Source organism: Lagopus muta, chromosome 3 (genome assembly GCF_023343835.1).
Source record: "Lagopus muta isolate bLagMut1 chromosome 3, bLagMut1 primary, whole genome shotgun sequence".
Classification (NCBI taxonomy): domain Eukaryota; kingdom Metazoa; phylum Chordata; class Aves; order Galliformes; family Phasianidae; genus Lagopus; species Lagopus muta.
In genome coordinates this window covers 64091541-64110583 of record NC_064435.1, presented here as the reverse complement: position 1 = coordinate 64110583, position 19043 = coordinate 64091541, and the positions used below count along the sequence as shown (strand labels likewise).

The following is a 19043-nucleotide window of genomic DNA, read 5'->3' as shown; positions in this document are numbered from 1 at the left end:
AACAAACAGCAAAACAAAAATAAGCTGTCCAAACTATTCTCCAAAAAATCCCCACATCGTTTAAAATATTGATCCTTTCCAGTTCAATATGCTGTTCTATAAACTCACTGCTCCTTTTCTAAGCATCAAGAGAAAGACTGTCACTCTCTCACAAAACACAAATCTGGGAAGCAGTAAGCTTCTGTTGTATCCAAGGATAAGTGAAAACCTTGCCATCAAATACCAGACTTAAGTTAGAACTATGATTATTTTTATCATCGTCAAGACTTAATGGTCTGGACAAATACACATCAGATCTTTATTGATTTTCATTTGAAACAGTGGGACTAATATTTATGCAGTGGATTTTTTTATGAGCTAGCCAGTAAAGAAAATGCTACCCAATAAGGAGTGAAATCAGGATTTAGCATTATACACTAGTGCTGACTGGTTTACAATCTGTCATGACAAATCTATGCGTATGGAGAAAAAGGACAGGTGCCTCCCCACAGATGATTAGTAACGAGTTCATGGACATAAACAGCAAAGCAAGCCAACTGCTGGCATTTTTCCTTTATTTCCAAAACCAAACTTCAAGATAATATAAAGCATACTAGATTGAGAAAAAATTTTAATATTGACCTACCTCAAACTTAAATATTTATTCTCTTTTCACTATTTCTCCATTATTTTAGCCTACTTAGACTACTGATGCACACACACTATGGTTTCTAAGCACAATGAAGCAATGAGGTAAAGGAAATGGCTAGCACCTGTTGCGTAGTTCTGTTTCACTTACTCTTTCTTACCTAAAAGCAACACTGATTTTAAATGATGATTTGCTACACATTTTTGTAACGTTGCTTCAGGTACGTACAGTCAACTTTGAGAAAGAATTCAGCAAATTTTCTGTATTAGCTGAAAAGGTTTCATTACTGTAAAAAGTTCCTCTCAACTTCTTGACTCACTTCTTATTTTTTGAATGATAGAAACTGTAACCATTTAAACAGGAGTTGAAGGAAAACAAGGCACACACACCCATCGCTCAAGACCAACAACTGGCTCAAGGCAAATAATAGCTTAAACTGCATCCACAAAAGATTCAAGTTAGGTATAATTAACACTCTTTCAAAATGGACAAATATTAATCTTTAGATATTTCTCAATTACGAGAAACATAACAATAGTTCAGGTCAAAGATGAACTGTGCCAGGGAATGACAGCACGTTACACGCTTCAGACTTAACATCGTTTGTTAGACAAATGTAGTTGCTTCCCTTCTTTTCACTTCCCATGTTTCTTCTCTTCATAAGGTGAAAAGGTCCAGTGCATTAATCCAGGGACTCATACAGTGTAAAATATTAATTTCATTCCCCACAGAACTTTCATAAAAGAGAAATAAAGTTGCTATCAACCAAACGAATAATAATTTCAGGAAAAAAAGACTGTACAACACTTGCATTTACATATGTATTTTACATATTTGTGTATGCATGTCACAAACTTATTGGTCAATATATTTAATTCATAATCCAGACAGATTACGTATTTAAAACAAATTTAAACACCACCAAATCTACACTTGGCATACATTTCACATAAAAATAACACTGAAGCAAACTAATAGAATCATAGAATCATAGAATCATAGAATCACTAAGGTTGGAAAAGACCTAAAAGATCACCCAGTCCAACCGTTCACCTATTCCCAATAGCTCCCACTAAACCATGTCCCTCAACACAACATCCAGCCTTTCCTTGAACACCCCCAGGGTCGGTGATTCCACCACCTCCCTGGGCAGTCCATTCCAGTGCCTGACCACCCTTTCTGAAAAGTAATACTTCCTCATGTCCAGCCTGAATCATCCCCTGCCGTAGCTTGAAGCCATTCCCTCTGGTCCTATCACTAATGACACGAGAGAAGAGGCCGACCCCCAGCTCACTACAACTCCCTTCAGGAAGTTATAGAGAGCAATGAGGTCTCCCCTGAGCCTCCTCTTCTCCAGGCTGAACATTCCCAGCTCCTTCAGCCTCTCCTCATATGGCCTGTGTTCCAGACCCCTCACCAGCTTTGTTGCCCTCCTTTGAACACGTTCCAGGGCCTCAATATTTTTCTTGCAGTGAGGGGCCCAAATACTCGGCATACTTGGGGCCATACTTGGCATGCAACAAATTCCTAGAACAGACAGATGAAGTAAGAACAATTCCAAACAAATGATCTCTAAGAAACAGAAAAGTAAACTACAGAATATGAAGAATTTAAAGCAACTTGCAGGTGACACAGGTAATACTACAACAATCTCAACTAGGAATAGGTTTGAAGCTCATATCACAGAATCACAGAACCACAGAATCACAGGAGTTGATGATCTCCAAAGATCCCTTCCAAGCCCTACCCCTGTGCTAAAAGCAAGCTCCCTACAGTAGGTTGAGCAGGAAAATGTCTGGGATAACCTGAATAACTCTAGAGAAGGAGATATCAGTGAAGACACTGAAATCAGGAGCTTTTCATCACAATTAATTCTTCCTTATAGTATGAATACTTCCAAAGGAAGACAAAAATTACTGCAAAGGCACTTATAAACTCTACCAGAGTTTCCATGTACCTGCATGCCATATCCTTAGCAAGAGGAGTAGGAATTAAAACAAGACCAAATTGGTAAAAAGGGCAAACAATACCTACCGAAAGAAATGTTTCAATGTTATCATGAACAAATGAAGCAACATCTTGCCAGTCCAGAATATCTCCAAGCCAGCTGTTCTGACGGTTTATGTGCCATTTGTGTCCTTTGTGTCTTCCAGAATGCGTTACATTCTTAAAGAGAGAGACAAAGATATAAAGGTACCATATATTTGAATAATTAAGACAAACATGAAAAGCCAAAGACTAAGAATTTCTTATAACACGTCCTCTGTGTACCTAAACTGTTAGGTATGCTTTAACTGACATCTTCAAAAATCACTGGAACCAAGGAAGTATTTTGCTGTATAACTGGAAAAATAAAAGCTGACAAAAAAACTATAGTTAATTATCTGATGTAATTACAGTTATATTGTACTAATGCATCTCACTTAAACATTAGTGTGACAGCTTGACAAAGACAGTGGTATCTATTTTGCTCTTTAGGAAAGCAGAGAACAAAGAAGTAACAATTTCAGTTACTGCATACATAATTTGCTGATGGCAACACATAACTTCTTCTAGTGCAATCCATAAAGAATAATAAAAGAAGACACAAGAAGAACTATTTTTCTCACATTGTGTCTTCCATTGGAAACATTCACTCATTCAAAAGCTACAAACTAAACCAGAAGTATGTAGGATTTCTTTTGAATACACAGCTTTGTAGCTGCAAAACAACAAAACAACAGGAACTGATCGTAACAGTCATAAATACAGCAGGTAGTTGCTCAGGTGGCTACATCTGAATTATGAAGTAGATTCTGAGCAACAGAACCAAACAAAAAAGCTCACAACTGAACGGGCTAAAAGGAGAGGTTCTCCTTGAAGATGACACTTTAATTGCAGTTGCCATCATCTTCCAAGTGATTTCTTCTTCCATTATTATACATAAGCTCAATAGCAATTAATCTTTTACAACATCTCCAGAACTTTTAAAAATATATACTATTTGCTATCTGCTGATCTTTTATCAAAGTGGAAGTTAATGACTGAATCCACATTTTGTTGGCATCCTCAACTCTACAGCTTTCATGTAAGAATATTACCTTACAGCCTAGAACAGGACTATGCAGGCCTCAGAATAAAGCATAACTATGCTTGTACTAATGGAGAACTTGAAAGCTCCACTGATACACCATTAGATTTGATACAGATGTCTTGCATGCTGGAAATATCATATGGTTTACTAGTTTTCAGTTACTCTGAAAGGCTCCACAAGGTAACTGCAATACTACAGGAGGAAATAGCCAGGAAGTCACCCTAGTTTGACTTGTAAATGGACATGGAGCATGACAGAAGGAGCAAGATTACAAATCAACTCGGGACAGTTACCTGCAGCCCTCAGATGAGTGACAGCCCATCATGCCCCTGCTAACTTAAGGTCTCTAATGTGCAACTAGTAACTGGAGAAAAAAAACCTAAGACCACAAGTAGCATCAATCTACTCCTGCAGATCTTTTTCATGTTTTGATTGCTAGGGAAGCCACTTGCCACTGTGCTCTACTACAGCATTTACAAGATCAAAACCTCATAGTCTCCCCCCAAATAACAATCTGCAGAAAAGAAATAATATAATGTAACTCAGAGATTCAACATACTGATGCAACAATGTACTTCTGTGGCACATGCCCAACTGAACCATACAGAGCCGCTGCACATCTAGTTACAACACCAAAAGCATTAGCATTTGGCTAAATATACAACATCGACTAGTCCTACATTCTTTTCTTCCAGCAAAACCTCATGCTTCCTGTACTGGGGGTCCCAGGCCTAGACACTGTATTCCAGATAAGGTGTCATGAGGGCAGAGCAGAAGGGGACAGTCACAGCCTTTGCCCTGCAGGCCACCTGTCTTCTGATGCAGCCCAAGACACAGTCGGCCTTCCAGACTGTGAGCACACTCTACCAGCTCGTGTCCTTTCACACCAGCCATCTCTTTGCTGCATGACTTTGCTTTTTATTCTGCCAGCATCTGTCCATTCTTCCCCACAGCAGGCAGAGAAGAGAGTGGGAATGAAAGAACAGCTTTTTACTTTCAGTTCTTCTATAGATATAGTTTTCTCTCTTTTACATTTTGCTATTTCAAATGCATCACAGCTAATGAATTGCTTTCTTCTTCCTTTACTGGCAAGAAGCATTGACAACACAAAAATTTAATTTTTATCAACTTTTGAAGATTCAATGTGCAGAATCAGAATTCAGAGAACCCACTACTGGAATGCACAAAAAATGCATTTAAAGAATAACTTTTTCATTTAAAATTCAAATCAATAAAAGATACATAAATCACACAGAATACCAGCTTTTTCCCAACCCCTTAGTATAACAAAAATTCAAAAGAAAGCTCTGAACTAGGAGTGACTAAATATGAATAATGAACAAAGAACGTATTAAATTGCAGGCATAAAAACACGTTGAAGGGCATAATTCTGGATATACTCAAACTTATGCACTTGGGATTTTGCTTTGTTTCTTTGTAAAATCAATTTTGTATCATTATGATATTTACTCAGCAGTTCAAGCTTCTTGCTAATCTTATATGCTTAGCATAATTGTCTCAAGACAGTAAGTGATAGTTTATATAAATATAATTTAAACAAGCTACCCACCTTCACAAACCAACAATGATAAAGCCTGTCCCAAAGCTCCAGCACTTGTTTTTCAATCACAGCGGTGTTGTTCACTTTTTCTCCTAAAATTTTATGAAGCTGAAACATATACAACTCTTATCACACAGGACAGAAGGTAGCTGGCATCTACTGACAAACTCAAAGGTAGACAAATCACACAGAATTATCAGAATAAAGGTATAATCCAATCCCAAATAATTAGAAGACCTGAGTTTCAGTATGGAATATACTCTTGAAATCAATGTGATTCAAAACAAAGATTTTTTTGGTAAAACATTCTGCTACACTAAGCTGAAGGCTTCTTTCTGCACTGAAAAACTAACGCTTAATCCAATTTATCCCTGATCTTACTCAGAGTAAACATTTCAAACTATGTGAGAGGCATGCGATCTTGGCAAATTCTCCTGAAGAATGTTGATTTAAAAGTAAACAAATGAAATATAAATTTACCACATGCAGTCCATGTAGAAATTAGAATACACGTGGTTAAAAAAAAGCACATTTTCTAAAATTGGACAGTTAAAGTCAAATGAAAAATTAGTCATCTTTATTTGATATATTTTCACTGGCAATCTTACTAAAATGAAGATAGATTTTTCAGCTCTTATAAACAGACATTTCTCTAATTAGAAAATCTATTGAAATCACTCCCACCGCCTTCCTTCACTCACAGACTGAAATTAGAAAGAATAGATCTGCTAACAAAACAGTTAATCACATGAAAAACAGGGTCACAGAGAAAAACCATTTTATTTCATTTTTACTTATACAAAATACAGGAGTCCAGAACGTAATTTAAAAAAACAAAAAAAAAAAACCAAGGGAACTGTTTCTCACCTTGTGTGTAATCCATTCTCTGCCATATTGGTACACATTATTTGCTGCTGAGTTGAGCGCCTTCTGAAAAACCTGGGCTTCTGGAAGCCAGCTGTTGTATTTCATTTTTTTTTTAAGAAGAAAACAAAGTTATCTGCTACATATTTTACCCATTTCATTACACCTGAAACATATTACCAATTAACATACAGAAACAACAAAAAATAGCTAAGAACAAATGAATGTATTACAGCTAGAGTACTTTGTTCTTATGTGTCAAAGAGACAATTTTTTGTTAAGCGGAGCACAATTAAACATATCATATGCCATTACATTTGTAATTCACTATGGTACCCACAACCTTAGCTCAATTGCTATCTCAACATTTTCAAGAGAGCCTTATTCATATTTCACCCTTATAATTTTTTCTAGTGTTCTAGTTTTCTGAAAATATTACATGAAGCAGTCTTTTCTAGTTACAAAGACATCCTTCTCAATTATGAGCTGAATGCAAATTGTCAGTTAATGTGACTTCTCTGCAAAAGCAAGATGAATTCACAGGTTACAATACCACTTATTTCTAAGACTCTAGCAAGTTATCTGCTTACAAGAATCTTCGTGTCACTTCCATGTCATGTCACAAATCACAACGTGACTCATGTCACTTTCAAATAACAGACTTATTGAGCTGCCAACATTTCAACAATTCTGAATACAGGGAGTGCATTCCCTAACTTTTTTTCGACATTGTCATTCAATTAGTGATGTTAAAGCCCTTCAAATAAAAAAAACAAAAGGAAAAAAAGAAACGTTTGGGAATCGAAACTGCTGCATTTCTTGAGTTAACTCAATATGGAATCCTTCCTGTGCATATAACTCTTCAGAAATGTTGTCAAATTCCAGTGCAGAACATTTCAGTAACTCATTTCTACACATAATCTACATATTAAGTATCAAGCTCTGAAATCTAAGCTTGTTACATTTGACAGAAGGTGTACTTATTCCTAATGAATTAATATATGGTGTTTTGAATGCTTCTAATTTGGAGGCAGAAACTGCAAGTAAACATCCTAAATAAAATTCTGCTGATTACTCAGCTAATACTCCAGAATCCTCAGCATGTGAGTAAGCTTTGGACTTTCAAACTTCCATTTTCATTACTCCTACTTATTTTCATCCTGTGGCAAAATGGGAAGGCTAAATGATACAGCAGACGTCACAAAGGAATAAACAAATGCATTTAAGTGGTCTCTTTTGACCAAGATTACTTCAGTTTTGCTCAAACGTTATCACAGCATTTCTCAACAACACCATTTTAGTTATATTTTTGAGAATTCCCCTTGCTCCTACAATACAGTTTCTTTCAACCTTATTAAACCATTGTCACTTCTGTGAGAAGGTGCCCTTGACAATGTCAACAATTCTCATCTAGGAGATGATTCTTTTTTCCCCATGAAGTCAAGGTCTGTTTAGCCAAAGCAGAACAAAAGCAAATCTGAATAACCTCCCTTTATTACCTATTCCCTCTCCACTGTTAATCAGTTTGCTCACCACTGCACCCTTATTATTCATCTATGTTCATTTACTTCATAATATTCTCCCTTCCTTAATATTTACCTTGTTTTAGCTGTAATCGTTACGTATATCATATCTAGAGTCTTTCCAGTGTACATAATATCTGCTCTAAATAGGAATATCCTTTCCTAAATGATTCATACCAAACTTTCACTATCCACCACTCTTTCTATCCCTGAACTCTTCTTTGGTTTGACCCAGAAACATTTCTTTCAAACTCAACTCTGTCAAAGGCATTCTGCAGTCAGCTCTCTACATGGAAAATTTAATTCAGCTTTCAGCTCGGTCTTTTAGAGCATTCTTCACCATTACTTTTCTTTTCTGGGCAAAAGTGGAAGAAATTTTGACCACTATTCTCTGTATTATGCAAGTTTTTTTCCTCCAAAATTTTAACTACAGAGGTTTATTCAGCAGTCCTTCTCCACCAAAGTTCAAACAGTTCTCAGATGAGATACCACATGCCTCTCCTGCAGAATAATGGATAAACATTGCTACTTCCTGACACTTCAGCTTCTACATCTGCCTGCAACAGTCACTCCCATTTCTGTTCACCTACAGAATTAAGCTAAAAACAAACAAAAAAAAAAAACAACAAAAAAAAAGGGAAAAGGGAAAAGGGAAAAAACCCTCCCCCCAGAAAAAGAAACAAACAACAGAACAACCAAACTATCTGTAAGAGCACCTGGAAGCTTGTTCATCCACCCTATACTATTCGCTTAACTTCAGCATTCTTACTTTGCCCATTCTGGGTGACTGGCTACTGTCTCATTGATCAAGCTGCTCGTGACTTGAATCATGTGAACACTCTCTTGATGTACCTAAATTAAATACAGAGAGAAGAAATGTCATGTAATGCAAACTCGAACTCTACCTACTTTGAGAGTCTTTTTATTTTTTTTGGACTGGGTGGGGATGGGCTAGTAGCCCGTTTTTGACAGATTGAAAGAGTAATTCTTAAAACTCAGAAGACCCACTGTGAGCCATGAAGTAGCATTAACTCAGAAAAGAAATCAGTGTAATAAACGACAGTCTGTTCTGACAGTTTTGGTCACGCACTGTTTAATTAACAATGGCAAATGGAAATTTAAACCTCATCTCATCAACTGGAAAAATAATACCTGGGGATATTATAGCAAAATAATATCTAACTACAGCTGTGCTGTCAGAGAAGTACTAAAATACGAAACATTTAAGTTTCAGATAGGACTTTCCAAGGTATGGATCAAAGAACCGTAAAAAGTAATGAATGCTCAGTTCTAATATGATCAACCACACTAAGAAGTGCCTCACCAAATTAATTCTTCAATAAGAAAATAAAAGACATCATATATAAATATCTTAATGTTTCTTTTCTGACTGTAAAAAAGCTTTAGGCTGGACTATTTGCACAGCTTTTAAAGCCTTCAATTTTAAGCACTCAATATTATGCAAGTTTACATTTTGGAGAAATGAGACTGACATCAGAATCAATCTGATATTTGTTTCACAGCTCTATTCAGGCAAACCATTCAGTCTCCACTGACTGCGCCAAGTAAGAATACAGCTCCATAAAAAAAAAAAAAAAAAGGGGAGGAAAATAAAAGGAAAAAGCAAAACAGAACAAAACAGAAAATATGGGTGACCTCTTCTGGTGAAAAAAAAGAAAATCAACCACAATTCAAAAATGAATTGCAACGAGCATCTGAATCTCAGCACATTTTAACTTCGAATGGGATACTATGGGGTTATTACAGACAATCACACAAACAGACAAACACACCTTAAGCATTTTACAGATACGGTTTTGATGCAAAGTAAATTCAAAAAAAAGAAAAAAAAAACAAAATAAAATTCTAAGCAGCTCTACGACTGACATGAAAGCTGCAACCAGATGCAAAACAAAACTGTTACATTAATACATAAGCTAACAACTGCACTTCTAGAATGAATTTCAAATCTCCAAATGTCTACAGATTGGTTTTGTTACATATAAATATATAAATAAAAACATGTGCGTTTCTCCTCAGATATCTTGGAATGGTAATAAATTTGACTACAGAACATTTCATTCCTCAATACTTCAAAAGGTTCTTTAAGCTACACAATTTTGCATAAACATCAGTAACTTTCATTCAGCCTTTAAACATGAGCTCTGTGACAATGTTCTTCAGTGCACCGTACCTTTGCAGTAAGGAGCAGGGCTAGGAGAAGGGTTCCTATCACTAGCAAAAATATTATGAAAATGCTGATTATTTTATCTAGCATTTTCTCCAACCACACGATCATCTGTGCAGAAAAAAAAAAAGAAAAAAATCATGGCATATAAACTAATCTCCAATGAAAGCAACGTTAGATGCTATCTGGCAGCACTGTTATCTTTACTTACAACTGGAATGCAAAATTAGGCTCTAATCAAACAGCATTAATGCTCAAGCTTTGAGATGGACAATTAACAAGCAATGTTAGGATGATTAAGGCCATGGTATGACATGTGGTTTTGCAAACAACATTTACACGTTACCACAAGACACAGCAAGCTCTCTGCAATGCAAATAATAATTCAACATTTACTTAGCTGACCTAAAGAGGCTGCATTCACTTCAGCTACCAACCTAGAAACTGACTTTGTTTCCTGTCCTTCACCAACTTGGAAACTTACGGGTACTATTTGCACAGAAGTTAACAAGGCATGCTGTTAAGTATGACCATGACTTTGGAACCTGAATAGCTAGTAGCTATCTAAATGACTACTGAGATATTTCTGCAAATAACCAAACGTTTAAAGCTGCTTATCACCTTCTGAACTTAAGCTGAAGGCTTTCTAAATTACTAAATTTCTAGTCAATTATTCTGTACTGAATATTTTCATCAAATTTCAAACTGGAAAGATTCTCAGTATTATACATGAATCAGATAAAACTACTCATACATGGAACAAGCATGTTTGTTGTTCTGTTGGTTTATAGAAAGGCACATTCTGTACATGTCTACGGGTAACAATGATACCACTTCAGATTAGAAAAATTTTGCTGATGTCATTCAAAACATGAGAACTGCTGAACTACATGATTATTCACAGTGCAAGCTAAGCTTTCTCATACATCAATTGACTATCCACACAAAAAGTTGAGAAAGCTCATGCAAGTATGACTAAGCACATTCTTCTAGATTTTATATATAGTTCAAGTACCAAATTTTATTTTTATTCCATCTGGCATCAAAAAATACAACTGTAAAATCTGAGCTTTAAGAGAACCAAAGTTAATGACAATATGCAGGAGAAGAAAGTATTTCCAAGTGAGTATAAGTTACGTATCCAGAGATTAGGATGATAACTCTTTGCATAGAGTTCTTCCCAAACTACTGAGCTTACCAATGGTTTACATTTGTAAACCACTTCTTCCCTCACTATTTACCCCACTCCTACATAGGAAATCAACAACCAGTAACTACTATGCACTGCTGTATGTCTGAATTTCTTAACACAGAAGTTATACCTCCTGCTTGAAAAGCAACAGAAGCTCATCCTGTAACATTTAAGCAGTTAATACACATAAAGCTTTGAGAGAAAAAAAAAAAAAAGCTTAAAGTTTTTACAACCAATTCCTTGTTTGATCTGAATCACGACAAGGATTACATTCAGCATTTTAGAACTGTTGATAAAAATACTGAAAAAAAGCTGGAAGAAAGCAAACAGGAACTAATGCTGAGCCAGCAAGTTTCTATGGCAAGATCTACATGACCTGTAGAAAGGAATTCTGTAGAACTGGAAGGAATCTGCAAAACCTTACGCCTTGGATATTTTTAACATTTTCCCCCCATTGCTGAAATATCTCTGCCATCAGAAATACCATATGCTGGGGGGAGAGGTTACTTGCCTGTAGCAATAGCGCAACTTTCAAAAAAATTCTGACTAATTTCTACTAGGGGCTGTTAACTCTTTGGAAACAAGACAGAAAACAGGATTTGCTGTGCCCTTCCACATTTCACATGAATTAAGCAAGAGAAGCAAAAATGAAAGCCCCTGTTTTGAAGGTGAGAATCAAAAACTATCCCTGAAAACAATCAATGGCCAGGAAGGGAAAACTTATGGCATGCATTTTAAACTGAAGTTATAGAAAAAGACAATAAAGCTTCCCTTGCTATTCCTTAGTCAAAGTAAAAAATAATTCTTATTTACTTTCTAAGTTAGAGACAAAATCAACTCATTACTTAGTCTCATCTAGAACTCGAACCTGTCTCACTGCTAACATCTCTAGCTGCATGAGAATACCCAACAGGAAGAATCTCATCCAGCAGCATAGGCTGGACTTTCTACGTGTTTTACCACCATAGCGACTACTGGAAGAAGAAAAAGCTCTAAAAAAATCAGGATGAGGACCCTATGAACATCACCAGCAAGGATGATGCTTCTCACTGCAGGTTGGAATTATAATGCCTTTGAAGTGCAGCTGCAACATGTGCGAAGCCTCAATTACTTTTAATCTAGTTAGCAAAGTAATGGCCATGCTGATGCTGCACTAGCATAGACAGCAACCTCAGGCATGCAAGCCCACTTTGTGTTTATTTCTTGGGCAGGTAGCCTATGCAATCTACACGGAAGCCAAGTGCAGCATGCCTATGGGTACCTCAATCACATCTCTCACAGCCTTAAGAAGATCAACATTACACAACTGTTACAAACAAATCAGAGTAGAGATCCAAATTGGATTCAGTATACTCATAATAAAAGCAGATGCACAACATTATCTTAAGGTTATATTTATTCTGTCTCCTTTAATTTGCTTGCTATTAAGCTTCCCTCCCTTCCTCTACATTTACCTGCAACACTTGAGTAGGAAGCGCTCACCCTGGCACACTCACATTAAATAATTCATTGGTACTAGCTTAGCACTGCATGTAAGTTAGAATGCTAAATTCCTGCATGCTTGTACTTACCACTGAATCAGGCCATCCCTTTACATCTCTTCTGTAAATCACAGACATATACACAAATACAAACACACTGACTAAACACTAGTCATCAGCCAGAGATCATGAAGTTCTAAATTCAGTTCTGAGCTTCTTCATCTAAAAATCAGTTAACAACAAGAAGCTGATGCTGCCACAACATCCAAAATTATGCAACGGTAAGCAAAGCCAGGCTCCTAAGCTACAGAAGGTCACACTTTTAAAACCAAACTGAGAGGTTAAAAAGTTGTGATAGACTGACTGCAAAAAGCTATCTTAAATTTTCAAGGTTTTAAAAGAAAAGGCATCAACTTTAAAAACATTTTTTTTAGAATATATCTCAAGGTAGAAATAAGTTTCTAAGCCAAGTTGCACTCTTTTAAAATGCCTCTCAAATATCTTCAAGTACGCCCTGCTTACAACTTTCATATCATGATACAAACCCCATTACAGTGAGCGCAAGAAGACTTCTGATCACGTTTACCAATCAGGAATCACACTATCTAGACAAGTTATGCAGTAAGATCCATAATTTATGAATTCATATTTTAGTGTCCTCAAACTGCACAGCCATCAGAACATTTTTTTAAACCATTTTATGAACTGCACTTCACACACAGTGACGCATACCTGGACATCCATTCCACTTTCATTAACTGTACAAGAAATTACCAACAAGGGTGATTTCTTTCTAAACACTATTTCACCACCTATCAGGATTCTTTTTTTCCCCATACCTTTTTAGACAGCAGACTTGATAACATTTTCCTTTAGTTCAATTAATATTCCATATCATCTTATTAATATCATCCGGTGAGAATAAGGGAAGGTTATAACTCTAATACAACTCACACTAGGCGGAAATGAATCGTATGAATAGCTAAGTTAACACTGGAGAACAATCTAGATGAGCCCACTCATACTTATGTCCCTCCAACAACAACAGTATTTAGTAATTCTAAAGATTCCTGCCATGTACAATGTCACAGAACAAATCATGCTAACCCTACCTATTCTCCACTTTGGGTGGTATCTGCACATTAAACACAATTATACATCATTCTTGTCTGCTAAAGAAAAATTCAAGCAGCTCTTCGACAGCTCTTGGAACAGGAAGAAAAAAAGCTAAGGTTTATCACCAGCAGCCCCAGACAGTCATCACTTCAGACTCTGTCATCTGTGCGATTGTCAGTGGATTATCGGTAACTTATGTTAGCATTCCCAAACATAATTCCCTGCAGAGTAGCAAAAAAGAGAAAGACCCAGAGGAAGTAACTTTTCAAGTGACTGCAGCTGTTCTATGTTGTAAGTCTCCTCCATTCTTTGCCTCTGGTAGAGCATTTTTTTTTAAATTAAGAGGAAAAAAAACAAAACAACCCTCAAGAACCTGATATATTTCTTGTATCTTCTTGTTTTGCTTTTTTCTTTACCTTGACTACAATGCTATCATTACTTGCTCATCATGCACAGAAGTCAACATTATATGCAACACTACAAGACTACAAAGATCTCATCCTATAAAAATATGAAGTCAAACATTAGTTTCAAAATCATCTCCTGGGAACTACATAATCCTCTTCTAAGAAGCTGTATCTGTAGGTTTTTGACCAATAATTCACTTTTCTAATATAAAAAACACCAAAAACTCAGAGTTCAAAGTAATAGCAAGTAAATTATTCTTACAGCATATCAATATTTAAAAAAAAAAAAAAAAAAAGATCCATATGACTGAGTTTTCAAAAAAGCAAGTAAAATTCAGAGACACGAGTAGTGAAAACTGAGCTTTTACTGGTGATTCACTGAACTTAGCAGCCCACCTCAAGCATACAAACAAACCAATCACTTATCCAAATTTTTATGAAGGGTTACGGTACAACGTGTTTATTGATCACAAACCACCTAGAGAGAAGAAACACTGCAAAAACAGGAAGTAAAAGTACAGCTTGAAAACAGCCAAATTATATTAAAAGGCAAAAGAAAATTTGAAATTTGCCCTTTTAGTGGGCAGTTATAACTGAAGCATAAAACAAGCAACTCTACCCTCTTGTTTACAAACACAGAAACCCTCCCACATACACAATCCTAGCTCAATGATTAAATACTTGTGATTAAACATACTGAATTCATTATAACTGCTCAACCTACACACTACTTGCAGCATCACTCCTCATCTGTCATCCAGCAGATGTCAGCTATCTAACTACCTTCAATTGTTTAAAAGAACCTTGTGGAGGATTGTCTAAGTGCCCTTCATGGCCTACATGATCTACTATTCTGCTCTATTTGTTTTCATTATCACTTACAACAAAGGTATTTCAGGTACCTTTCACAATGTGCAAGGTAGATCTACGGTTTCTTCTTCAGTTGTTACTAAATAGAATTGATAAGTGGTTGATCAAAAATTAAAAGTGTTTATAAACCAAGAAAGCGCTCTGATTAGCCCAGTAGTACTGAAGTGATAAGTAAGGACAGAAGTTACTGCTGAGAGCGTAACTCATTTCTACACATGGTACTTAATCTTTTTCCTCTCTCTCAATTACCTAGTTTTCATGTTTTATCACATTCTAAATTTTCCTTGCCACAACTCTAGAGTTCTTCACGTACACATCCAACAATGACACTGCCCAGGTCTCAGACATATCACCACACTGAGTTTCCTAGATTTCAGTCACACCTGAGGCCAAACACAGACTGATTCAGTTCCAATTTTTCTTGGGTTGATGGTTCCCCAAAGAGCAATAGTCCACTGGGACTGATCAAGATGAACCACGTCTACCGAGGAGTAAATTTCATATATAACACATGACATACTTTTATAAGCCAAACACACACTAATATTTTAGCTATACCAACGTTTTTGTTGTTTTTGTGTGTTGGTTTTTTTCCCCTCTAACTAGCAATCAGTTCTCTTCAGAGTGTCATTGGATTCAGCAGGTACTCTCATTTCACTTGTGCTACACTATCACTGAATATACAGGCCAGTTTGGCACTTCAAAGGGAAACATTAATAGCATAGACCAAAACCAGGCAATGCATTGTGTGCAAGCATCTATTTTCCTAGCTTCAAGACTGCACTTCAAGCCCTAACCCTCACCACTCCCACATTAATTCATGTAACTAATGCTTTCCCTGAGCAGAGAACAGATGTCTAGTCAGGGAATTAACTCATTTTGTCAAGCATACAAGTCAGGAGTAGGAGTAGATCAACCATTTTGAAATACAAGTGCTACTAAATCAAACTACCACTTGAAAAGCTAACGCAATATTCTGTTGTACAAAATGTGTAACTATATGCATTTACTTTAGTAGAAGACAAGAGATCAGGTATAATTATATGACCTTCCGTAGCTTATGTCAAGAGCTGGAAAATTAACACTTGGGAGAGAAAACTAAGAAGCAAAGCATGTTAAGGAGTGTTCATGCTGCAAAAAACCTCCCCAAAACCGCAGAACTGATTAGTTGGAATCACAATTTTGCTGTTTATTTACCTTCTTATTAAGCCAGTGCCACAGCTTGTCAGTGGCAGAGGGAGATGGAAGAAAAGGGAAAAAAAAGACAAGAACACAGTGGAAAATTATTGAAAAATGCAGTAATAGAGGGAGGGTAAAGCAATGAGAGGCAGGCAGTCACCCACAGAATGAGAATGAAATTGTTTCAGACACAAAATCAACTTGTAATAGGAAGAAAAGAGCATAAGAACTTTAACAGTAAAACATATTCTTGCATTCAGCATGCATTTTTTTTTTTTAAACAAAGGGAGATATAACAAGTAAAAACAAACAATGATATTAACAGAGCCATCAGCATAACCTGGTAATTATTCTGAATGTTAACATTTCAGATTTCAGAATAGGATTTGCACTCCAAGAAGGACATGTTACTGAAACACCAAAATTTAACATGAGATACTTAATGATAACATTTATATTCCCACCCAGGCAGTTTCATTTGTTATAACACCAGTAATAATAGCGATGTTTTGAAATATTTTTTTAGTTCCACATTTGTTTTATTACAACTTTCACATTCAATGTCTCAATGGAAAGAAATCTGACATACACACAAAAACAAACTGTAGATGAAATCAACGTATGGCCTTCATTTAATTCCATCAGTTGCACAAAAGGCTCTTCATCTCTTAACAGACCATTTCCTCTCCTGTAGAACTGTGCTGTTTTAATTATTTTTTATCTTTTACTAATACGCACACAAAGTACTCAAGTACACTCACTTAAGGTCTAGTTTCTACCGGACTATACTCTTAACTCTTGCTATTAGTAATCAGCAGCATAACAACAAAGTGAAAAGCTTTAAGGCTTTTTTTTTTTTTTTTTACTCATCAATTACTCATCTGTGTGAGAAGTTAAGACAAAATAAGTTAGGTTTGCTCCTCCTTGAACACAAGAAAGGTTATTAATTAATCCAGAGTGAGTTTTCAACAACTGCCTGAACTTGCATTAGCTCCCAATGAAAACAAAACATTCCTAATTTAAAAAAAAAAAAAAAACCAACAAACAACAGAAAACAACACTCAATGTTAATTAATTTTTTATCAGAAGCAAGATTTACAAGGAAATATGAACACCAGGAAATCTGAAAACAAAAGACATCACAAAGCACCCAGTTGTTTTCCTCTGTAGTTGTATGGCTTTAGTATGCTCAAAGAAAGCAGAACAGTAGTGGAAAAAGGGACAGCAAAGCTTCAAAAGCTTCATACTGATAATGTATAATTTCTTTCTATTTTCCTTCTTCACCTACAGCATAATTTATAGCAAAGGTTAGAGCTCTAGTCTCAGACAGAGCTTTTAGCAGAATGTTTTGTTTTATTTACAAAATGTATGCCTCCTGTAATTAGTTGATCAATACATTAACAAGGACATATTGCACACTAAAAATAACAATTGTTTTATTAATTAACATTTAAGAGAAAATCTGGGGGGCTCTACATGCATATTATCTTACCAATATCTATATTTCAGCAGTTCTATAAGTAGGACTACATTTAAGAATAGGTTATTAAGCTTAAAATTAACATTCTGGTCATTCAAAACAAATCAGGCTTCAGTAACTTTTCCAGTTACTTACTGGAAAACCATTTATACAATATCTTATATGTCTATGAAACTAATTTCTAGGATAACAAACGCACTGGTAGAGATTCTGTCTGGCTTCTTCTTGCTTTAACTGTATGCTACAGTTCGTACCTGGGGAACCAAACCTCGATTTTATTCAAAGTCCAAACACCTTACTGAAGTCCTCCAGTTATAAAATTCTAGTATGCTCTATCTAGAAGCCCTGTGCAATAATCATGTGATTTGCTGGTCTATCAGAAAGGATGCATGCAACAGTATATCAAAAATAGAGAAGTGAGTGCACATCCTCTGATTATGCTGCCTAACTACCCAGAGAATTCAATGAAGCAAAACTTTTTCTTTTTTCTTTTTTTTTCTTTTTTCAATTTTATCAGACTGAAGCAAACTATTAGTTCCTGACTGTTATTGAGAACATGCACGATTCTACTGAGTTGCAAGGTGAATAAACAGATGACAGCAGAAACTTTTTCTCCTCCTCCTTTCTCCAGCAAACCCCTACATTTGAATCACTGAGTTCATCAGCTCCAGGGGCCAAATCTATAACTAAGGACTAATGAATACAGTAATAACACTGTTTCTATAGTCCATATTTAAACCAGATCTGCATGTATGGGCACATCCTGACCTCTTGTTTAGAATGAAAATAAAAAACAATGCCCAACTTATCTCTGATAAGATCTTCTCTTCAATTCATATTTTGTCTGCGTTGCCAATAAGATAACCAGGAGCTGATGAGCAATGAACAAGAACAGCCTGTCTTTTTAAAAACAAACAAACAAACAACTTTATTTTAGTTAAGAAATAGATCTAACCCTACTGGCATTGCTGCCCAAATTCTTGGAGACAGGATGCATTCTTGATCCCATGTGGCACAGAACAAGCATATCCAGCAGAACTTAAAGATTACGAAAGCATTAGTGTGACAAACACTGAAAGCCCACACATAACTCCAGTCACTCATGAGACAAGTGAATCACAACAGGCACAAACAAGGACAATACAATCATGCAGAATATCAAATGCATTTCTTTTAATGGCTAAAAGAGCTTGGATTGTTTTAACGTACAGCACAGACACAAAAGTATGACTGTTAGCTAAAAAACAAGGGAGGGAAGATGAAGTAGTGTATTTTGTCCAAACTGTTCATTTGCTTAGACAAGAACAATATGAGTATAAACTGACCTTCAGACATTTAAGCTGAAGAGTGGGAAGTTCTGGTGCACATTAGGACAAAAACCCTACCTTTTTCAAGGAAAAAAAGGCTTAATAGAATTAGGAAACATCCTTTATCATGTAGATCTGTGATACGAAACACTAAACTCAACAACACAGGAAATA

General features: G+C 36.0%; 1 protein-coding gene across 3 annotated transcripts in view; it reads right to left on the bottom strand.

Annotated features, from left to right (window-relative positions):
* TMEM245 (transmembrane protein 245) overlaps positions 1–19043 on the bottom strand; it is a 67949-nt gene that overhangs the window by 30181 nt on the left and 18725 nt on the right. For 2 of the 3 annotated variants that reach the window (XM_048938824.1, XM_048938827.1), the window contains exons 7-12: positions 16101–16124; positions 9844–9948; positions 8419–8501; positions 6130–6220; positions 5272–5370; positions 2663–2794 (exon numbers count right to left, since the gene is read on the bottom strand). In XM_048938824.1, coding sequence (XP_048794781.1) covers positions 2663–2794; positions 5272–5370; positions 6130–6220; positions 8419–8501; positions 9844–9948; positions 16101–16124 — 534 coding nt within the window. The remainder of the gene's footprint in view (positions 1–2662; positions 2795–5271; positions 5371–6129; positions 6221–8418; positions 8502–9843; positions 9949–16100; positions 16125–19043) is intronic. The other variant, XM_048938826.1, reaches the window with a different exon arrangement.